Genomic DNA, 9753 nt, shown 5'->3' on the forward strand with positions numbered 1-9753 from the left:
ATTACACCATTTATGTAATTGACCCCGTTGTAGAAATTCAAATTAAAGAAGCTCGAAGGAAATTATAGATTATTGCATAAACATCATATATTTATATATATATATTATATATATATATATATATATATACAGGGGCGTACCCACGCCTAAGGCTGGGGTGGCCCCCGCCCCCCCAAGAATTTTTTTTTAAGCTGTTTTTTTTTTTTTTTTTTTTTTTTTTGGGTATTTATGTATTAGTTTATACACTTTCGCCCCCCCAAACTTTTAATTTTGTACATTTTAGTCCCTAAAAACAAAAAAAAAAAATTCTCTCTTAATTTACCCCTATATTTCCGCCCCCCCAAGAAAACACCCCTGGGTCCGCCCCTGTATATATATATATATATATACACACACGCAAACGCGTACAGTCAATCAGTTATGCATATACCATTGACAAATTATATATATTCACACAGCAACACTACACATAGCAACGTTTTTCATTTCAAACAATGCTAAAAAGAGTTATGAAATATCAGTGTGAAATTAATATATATATGTCGAATTAATTAGGTTCCCTTCTCTTTCTCAGCAAATCTCAAAACCTCTTTAGTCATCGAAGAAAACGAACGGGTTGTGTCTTGCATCTCCGTCGTTTTCATGTTAATGCCCTGCTTGTTCGTCGTCATACACATAAAAATATTATCTTAGTAATTTAGGTAACGAATCTCGTTTTCACATTATATTAAAGATTGTAAAAAATGTACGATAAAATGCATATAATAATATAATACGAATAAGGGAATATATATAATAATACCTGCAATTGATGAACAAAATCATTATGAAATATTATGAACAAAATATTATGAACAAAATCATTTGCGTCAGTAATTTATGAAATCATTAATAATACCCGACTCCTGCATTTGCGTCAGTTATATAGCAAGGAACTTCGTTTTTGAAATATTATGAACAAAATCATTTTTGTAATAAAAATCGTAGTATTTTTTAATCCATGATATGCTCAATTATCAATTGATGAACTACAAATCATATCCGATATACACCCGAAACATAATAATTGAGAAATGCATTGATTTTTCAGTTTCGATACCGAAAAAGTCGATATATTAATTATTTTCTTTCTTTGAGAGGTGTCATTGAAATTAATTAAATAATTACTATTATAATAGATAGAATCGGTTAATTGATGCACTTACACCAGAAGTAGCGTATCCATATTTTTTCTTTATTTGATCAACGGCACCGGTTTTCTCCTCTTGTGGCTCGTCTGTTACCGGCACTTTATCATTCTTGACCTTAGCATATTTCATCTTGCCCGTCATTTTTAAAATTAAAGATAAATAAATAAATAAATAAGAATATGACTTCAAGAAGAATATATACTAATGAAAAATGGCGGGAAATAATAGCACCTTTAATTGCTTGTAATTTATTCGAAATGTTAAGTCTATTCAATCCTGCCATAGCTGAATATCCTACTCTCGGTTTCTCTTTCGGATCTTCAATGTCGATGTCGTCTTTTGAGAACATAACCAACAATTAGTAAAACGGAGTAATTCACAGATATACTTTTAAATCATTAAGAAATGCAATAAACCGAAAAATAAATACCTATATCCAAATCCACATCATCCTCATTCCTAGTATTCTTTTCCGACGTTTCACTATCAATTGGAAAGTTAACGGCTGAAAATATTGCCGATAATTCTTCCACGCTTAGTCGAGAATCTTCATTTTCGAGCTCATTCTTCGGTTTTGTACCTTTATTGTCTTTGATCACAGAACTGAATATACCCTATTGAAACACTTCTATAAGTTATTTATTTCATCAATTTAAATATATATAATATCGATATAGTTCGTAATAAAAATCTACTATCGAACCTTTTTCTTTTCTTTAGTGGATGGCGAATAAATCAGTCCTTGATCGCCGATTAGGTCTCTATTAACAACTTGGGAAACAGTCTCGAGAAGTCTTTGATGGATTTAAGTCGAATTAATTATAGAAAAAAAATGATTAATTACTTATACTCAATTTTGGAGTAAGTACGGAAAAAAAAAGTAGATTGTATATGAGTACACCCTTATTACCGGTAAGCCTCATTGTGGAGCAAAGTCGAGACAAAGAGTAATTCCTTGTCGGCATTGACCTGGTTTATCGCAAAAATATCAATTAATTGACTTTAATTTCTAAAGTATTTTTAGTAACATAGACATTGGTCACTTACAATAATTAGTTCGCCGTCATTGGACGATGATACGATAATGTCCGACGGTCTGAAAGTTGAAAATGTGAGTAATCGTATTGAACTTTCCTTCATAAGGGATAATTCCGGCAGAGACCTGAAATGTAAAACATTAAACACAATTTAAATATTAGACACACGTAAAATATAGAAACATATATATAAATAGAGAAAATATTACCACCTTATCTCGATTTTGCCACTGGAAAATAGAAGTATTAGTCCGATATCGGGAGAGCCAAAAGTCGACGCCCAATAACAAGACAAAGTGAATTTCTTTTTGTGGACCACTTTTTTAACACCCTGTGTCGTAAAAAAAACAGAACACACGACAAATTAGTTTGCCTTTTTACGGTATGTTATTATTTAATGGTGACACGTATATACCTACCTGGACCAAATGCGATAAGGAATAAACGTAAACGGCTTTTTCCGAACATAGCAATAGAGATGTTTGCTTTTGTGCGGAGTTGTCTGAATTTATGCTGATGTCATTGCCATCTGTTGATATGTTAGCAAAATTCGTAATTTTTCTCATTTTGAGTTCGAATTTCGAAATTAAAAAAAAATGTTACTGACCCAAAATCCGTGTAAATAAAGCAGTCGAGGGTTTATTTGGACGGACTACAGCAGAGCTTAGTGAATTTCCTGTATCTTTGTCGAGTGCCGAAATAGATGAATCTTTCGTTGCGACAATTACAACGTTCTTCTCGAAGCCATGGACGCTGCATGTTTCGAAATGCATGGAGAAAATTCCGGTGCATAATTCACTAGCAAAGTGTTTTTGGTACAAGATATTCGGACCCTTTGGATCGATTAACGACACCTGTGCGCAAATAAGTAGAAAATATATTTATTAATGTGACAAATATCTTAACTTGCTATGTGGAACGAACGGATTAAATTTCCAAATCTTAACCAAGTAATAATATCGAAACTCGTAAAATTTTAGAAGCATAGCTTTCGTGCAGTGACAATATTGAATTTTAAGGTACTCCCACTATTTTATATTATTTGCCGTTTAAGGTTTCGGCACAAGTATTAAGAAACTAACAAAATATTGAAGTTTCGTAAAAATGGACTAAAATACCCTTTCTTATTATTTTTGTCTCTAATAATTTCCTCTCCATTAGTTAGGAGCACGACGGCAAAATTAAGAAAACGGGTAGTAATTACATTATGAAACGAAAACATTTTCAAAATCGACAGTTTTCGAATAATAAAAGAAGAAGTATTGTAAAAACAAAACACGCAAGGGAAAAAAGTTTACATATCCTTTGTCGGATCCGACGGCAAGATGTTTGAGATTTTCAGTGGCGTTTATCGAGAGTATCGATCCATTTACCTTCACCACTTTAATGTTACGAACAATGTGATTGCTTCCCTTCTTTGCACTCCCTGATATTTTCTTTATTATGATAAACGCAATATTTTCTACGAACACAAACCATTATGCACTAGCTGAATTTTTTTTACTACCTTGGAACGACAAAAACGAGGTTTGAGGGGCAAACACCTCGGATTTCAACGTGTATATACGAACCTATGTAAAACATTATTTACATAAAATTATCTGCATGGCACATTCGTAAAACCACATATACATGTATCGAAATAAGTGTTTGTTTTACCGTTCCGCTTTGATCTCCAGACACGAGAATGTGCGATTCATAGCTAAAGAACAATGCCGTCAACGATACGCCACTAACGGAAATATCGCTGTCACTCTGCACCAAAATAAATAAATAAATAAAATCGGTAACACTTCATTAAAATTGATAATTTCAATCCATTAATTTTAAAATTAATAGTAAATCAATTTCTAAATATTTATATTACCTGCTGAGTTATAGAAGCTAGTGGAAGCAAAAGCAGACGAAATGCATCCCAAAAATTAATCGTCCCCGAACTATGCCCCGTTATAAACAGATTCGCAGCTTTGGAAAACGGAACAAACGTGGTCGAATTTGAGTTGCTTCCATCTTTTACTAATCTTTTTTCAAAGGGAAAAAACGGCAAACCGTATTTTTCCACCATATTGAATTCCTAGACCAAAAAAAAAAATTCCGTGTTATTATAATCTTATCCACTCAACATTATTATTACATACTTCTCAATGAACAACGTGCTTACCTCATCCAAAGAAAACGGCATACACGGAGTGCTTGTTACGAATTTAGTTACGGTGATGGTTGAATCACTGTACGGTAGCTTTATCGTTTCTCCCTTTGGAAGTGAAGGCGAGGACTTCGTTTGGCATTGTACGAGGTATCTTTCAATCGAGGAATCATCGTACGTGAAGACGTTATTCGACCTCCCAAGCAAAATAAGAGAATCGCGTCTATGTTTGTCTTGTTCAATCGAGCTTGTAGTAATTTCCATGTCGATCAACGACTCAGAGAGATGGAGCCCCAATTTAATAGTTCGAGTTTCAGTTTGTTCGTTCAGTAAAACCACCTGCCACATTGCATTCATTTCAGCAAACTGAAAAAAAATGATTTTTTTTATAAAATAATAAATTAATTATTTTGAGAAGTGATGGGGGGGCCACGGCCCCCTACAGTGAAAAAATTCAGTACCTGCAACATGTTGGCAGAATGAGAGTCGGAGCAGCCTAAGACATATAATCGACTCGATTTTCCATCTGCATCGGCCCATTTTAGCTTTGCTATTGGAATTTTATCGGCTTTATATACGAGATTCAGCTTATAAATAGGAGTTACTTGAAAATTTTGTTCGGTAATAGATTCTGAAGGACAAGGAATATTCCAGAGGAATATATCCCCGTTACTATATCCGACCGCAACTTTAGTTCCATCGGGGCAAGCACAACATGCTGATGTCACTTTTTTTGCTTCTTGATATATAGACTGCAAAGCCGTACCACTCGAATTTGTACATATGACTTTGCTTTCTTCGATTGACCATAATGTAATAATTCCGTCTGAATAGATTACAAGGACCCTGAAGAAAAATAAAATATTATTTCTACGTAAAAAAATAAAAAAAAAAAAAAAAATCAAGAAACAAGAGCCGAGCCATCATCGAAACTATTTAAACCTACATTTGATATATAATTTTTTTTTTCGAAAATATAATTTTAAATAGGTGATGTAATGTTGCTAAAAATATAAATGTACATATTTATTAAGTGATTATATACGAACGCATAGAGGAGTAGCGGCATGGAAGAATCTACTTCGAAAAAATTCCCGATTTCGTACTTCCGATAGTACACATAATCATAAAATTAACTCTAAATAATAGTCGAGACTATATATTACACGTAGATAAATTACCTTTTAGTTTCAGCTGTTGGTTGAGGTAATACAACTTTTGCTGCGGTATCGCTTCTAACTTCGTTTATCTTCCCTGCAGCATAATTATTTCAAAAATTAATAAACATCTCCGAAAAAAATAGTAAATAAATATTTATATACATATATAAATCCCATTTTTTACAAAAACTTTCTACCATGAGAGGCTGAAAACGGAATGCGATATTTCATTAGTTCAATACGGCATTGGTCTTGATGTAGCCTCAAGACTGACACATCTCCGCCAGAATCTCCGACGTACCTGTCGATAACAAATATAATTATTAATAAAATATATAGCATTGCATGCATACGAATTAATTTTTAATTTGGAGAAAAATTACGGTTTAATACATGTAAGGTCCGGTGCGAATGGCTGCAAACGAGGTGATTTCTCTTTCAAAGTGATGAATAGCAGACAAAAACTTCCTGTCTAAATCCCACACCTGCAAATGATTCTTGTAAGAAAATCAGTCATTAATTCGATCTCCATAATGATTAAAAAAAGATTAAAATAAAACTTCTGCTGCATTAACCGTCAACGTAGACTTTCTTAGTAATGATAAATTGAATGATCAATATACAACTATAATTAAAATAAATAAATAAATTTAAATAACTTGCCTCGATATGGTTCTTGACATTTACATTTAGAAGAATTCCCTGGTTCTCAATAAACTGTCAACAAAAACTACCACTTCGTATGAGTTAGGTAAAAAAACAAAAACAAAAAATAAAAATAAAATAAATAAATATATATATATATATATATATATATATATATATATATATATATATATATATATAAGTAAATGAAATAAGACATATTTGAAACTTACAAGCAAATATTTGCTAGGAATTGTCTCAGAAGATTCGAGTAGAGCTTGTGAGCCATCTTTACCGAAAAGTTTGATTTGTCCATCTCTGAGTCGGGGTAAAAAAAAACAGTTTCATCTCGTCCAATCTTACCGTGTGAAAAACAAAATCGCAATTTATTTGATGAAAATGTGAACGAGAAAACTTACTTAGTTGAAATAGCAAGAATTTGTTGAATGGAATCGTATGCGAGAAGTATCGATCCTGATGGAATCCCGTAATGGAAAGCTAAATAAGGGTGCAAATCTTCAGTTTTAAGATTATCTGAAAACACAGCATGCTGCTACAACAATATTGTAACAAAGAGTTAATAGTTAAAACAGTTTAACCAAATTTGTATATATGGTAGACTTCGTAAAACAAATATACGTATAATATTTAATATGGTTAACTCATGTCGTATTTTCCCATGGAATAATTCGTAATGCAGACCTGATAACACAAAATCGAAAGCAGACAGTATCATTTGTGCTTTGGATAAGTTCCAAACAAGAAGATATGCACTTCACTTATTCTCGATTCTTCTAAGTGGGGATATTATCCTATTTTATTTTCAATTTCCTATTTTATTTTCTCGTTCACGACATTTGATCAAAAGATTATCCGTAGTTCTTTGTAACTTCAAGAACAGGGAAGCTATATGCCCTGAATAATCTTGTGCCTTTGAAAGTTTCTTTTAGCTTTAGTTCCATTTATGTATGATATGTATTAATTAATACGCCAGCTGGCTTCATACCCGATTCGGTACCAATCTCCATGGATAACACATTAAATTATAAACTTGAATACAAGATATGGGTTCGATTTCTACATTGATGTTTACCAACTCCATTTGCTATAAACTTTGATTTTATCTTTCAAATCATATATCATAAGTTCACCACCATAAATACAAGACCCTCATAAATGCATAAATTAGTAAATCAAACAATAGGAAGACATTCGGGATACATTTTCCTTGTTCGGGATCTTACAACGAATCGTCACACCAAGAAACTAAAACATCAAACAAATTTCATTTTCTTTGAAGACATTCGGGATACATTTTCCTTGTTCGGGATCTTACAACGAATCGTCACACCAAGAAACTAAAACATCAAACAAATTTCATTTTCTTTTTTTCTCTTTTCTTAATGGAGGACAGTTACTGGTTCCCCGATTCCCTCCTAGGGTCTCGAACCCATAACGAAACAGGTCTAGGTGCAAGGTGTTGCTTACCAACATGCTACCTTATCTCGACTAAAGCAGATTAAAGTCAAAGAACATGGAAAATTGAACACCAATTTCATATCACTATTTAAATGACAAAAACAAGAATTAGAAAGACCAAAAGACTAGAAAAAGAAAAACAAAAAAAAAAAAAAAAAAAAAAAAACCCATTACACATCAAAATGAATTAACAGAAAAATCAGCCCACAACCTAAAAACATGAAACAACCACTTAACAACAAAATTTTCCCAACCACTACGAACTAAAAAGACAATCAAAATTTGAAAGAAATGATTACCTTCTTCAAAGAAGCCTTCTCAACAAGTTTCTTCACAAACACAGACATATGCACAAACTATGAAAGAATCGTCCGAGGTTGTTGTTGTCCGATTAGAAATTTGAACACCAATCAGTTCCAAGTTCAGTGAAAAGAGAGAATGGGAGTATTAATTATTAATTATGGGGAAATGGGCTTTCTTTACAGTGGAGGGAGAAGAGAGAAAGAGAAGAAATGAATATAATATAATAATATAATAAGGTAACGGTTGATTATTTTGATTTTTATTACAGGGGAGGGCAGTTTCTTTTTTTCTTTCTTTGTTTGGTTGTTGGTTATTTATTACTCCATCCGTTCCTTATTAAGTGTCGTTTTTTGCTTTGCACCAGGATTAACAAGCTCAATAAATATATCTTGATTTTAGGTAAAATATATTAGAAATACTAAAATAACCTTGATTATTTAATGATGTGATAAGAGAAGAGAGTTAATATTTATAGTTGAATTAATAAGGTTAAAACAGGAAAAATGCATTTAATGCAGTATTGGAAATCTAAAGTGACAGATAATATGAAACAAAAATATTTTAAAAAAGAGACAGTTATTGTGGAACAGAGGAACTTATTTGGAGGAAAGAGGAGAGAAGGCCGGTCGGATCTTTTCAATGATGGGGACACGTGGAGCTTGACAACCGTTTGATCCGTGGGTAGAGATTGGGAGAGAGAATGTAGTTTTTGATAGGGGTGTGCACGGGTCGGTTCGGTTCGGTTTTAGCCAAAAACCGAACCGAACCGAATATATCGGTTTTTGTAAAATTAAAAACCGTGTATGTCGGTTTTTTATCGGTTCGGTTTCTTTCGATTTCGGTTCGGTTTCGGTTATTTTTCGGTTCAAGTGTCAATATATATTCAAGTTGTTGTACAAACAAAAAAATACAATTACAATTACTTTCACAACTTACTAATGCAATGAAAATATAAAATCTTTAATTTCATAGGACTTACGTAATTTAGATGATGTATTATGCTTCATTTTTTTTTCCTACTTTCATCTACCACATTATTAAAACCATGAACTCAAGTAAATTTTTACTTACTAAATAAATAAAATACAATGTCTCAATTTATGAACAAATGCTTAGAATGAGACAAGTAATTGAAAGATAGAAAATAAATATTAGGGTAAAATAATACATATATTATATAAAATGAAGTCATTTTATAGTTTCGGTTCAGTTCTGTTTTTCGGTTCGGTTATTTACCTTCCCACCATACCGAACCGAATAATTCGGTATTTCAAAAATAAAAAACCGTACATGCGGTTTGCTATTCGATACGGTTTAAAACGGCTCGGTTTTTCGGTTTTTCGGTTCGGTTTTTCGGTTTTTCGGTTTTTTTGCTCACCCCTAGTTTTTGACGGTGTGATCTATATTTTCGCTGACATTTGTTTTTTTGTCACCATCCAACGGTCTACAACACGACAAATATTATAATCCATTGCCACGTACAAGATGCAAGTTGTGTCCAAACCAGGGGTAATTAAGTCATTTCACCTTACACGACATAGCACTTTAGTTGGTCTTACGTGGTCAATGGTCATAATATATTACAATTTAATGAAAAAAAAAAATCCATTATCAAAAAAAAAAAAAGAAAAAAATAATCATATTTATTTATTGGAGTAATTGGCTAGATCCTCATAATTCAACTTATATAATTGGCTAGTCTTTTTCTGCTCATCGATAAATCTTTATTGGGGTCATTAGCGATAAACCCTTATATGATTAAGAAATGGTGATATGTCACCTCTTAAATCTTT

General features: G+C 32.4%; 1 protein-coding gene across 1 annotated transcript; it reads right to left on the bottom strand.

Annotated features, from left to right (window-relative positions):
- Nucleotides 1-463: 463 nt before the first annotated feature.
- LOC148768864 (uncharacterized) lies at nt 464-8272 on the bottom strand. Its single transcript, XM_088822424.1, has 23 exons — nt 7957-8272; nt 6598-6728; nt 6412-6496; nt 6197-6250; nt 5927-6018; nt 5731-5834; nt 5555-5627; nt 4835-5219; nt 4389-4712; nt 4095-4301; nt 3887-3982; nt 3735-3798; nt 3526-3653; nt 2835-3081; nt 2647-2756; nt 2440-2558; nt 2238-2352; nt 2101-2159; nt 1894-1984; nt 1621-1804; nt 1424-1526; nt 1202-1326; nt 464-688 (listed from the first exon to the last, which is right to left on the bottom strand). Exons 1-23 carry the CDS (start codon nt 8002-8004, stop codon nt 552-554), a joined length of 3081 nt encoding a protein of 1026 aa, XP_088678550.1. The 5' UTR covers nt 8005-8272; the 3' UTR covers nt 464-551.
- Nucleotides 8273-9753: the final 1481 nt, after the last annotated feature.

The sequence above is a fragment of the Erythranthe guttata genome, chromosome 8, assembly GCF_056151865.1.
Source record: "Erythranthe guttata isolate IM_541 chromosome 8, IM_541, whole genome shotgun sequence".
Lineage (NCBI taxonomy): Eukaryota > Viridiplantae > Streptophyta > Magnoliopsida > Lamiales > Phrymaceae > Erythranthe > Erythranthe guttata.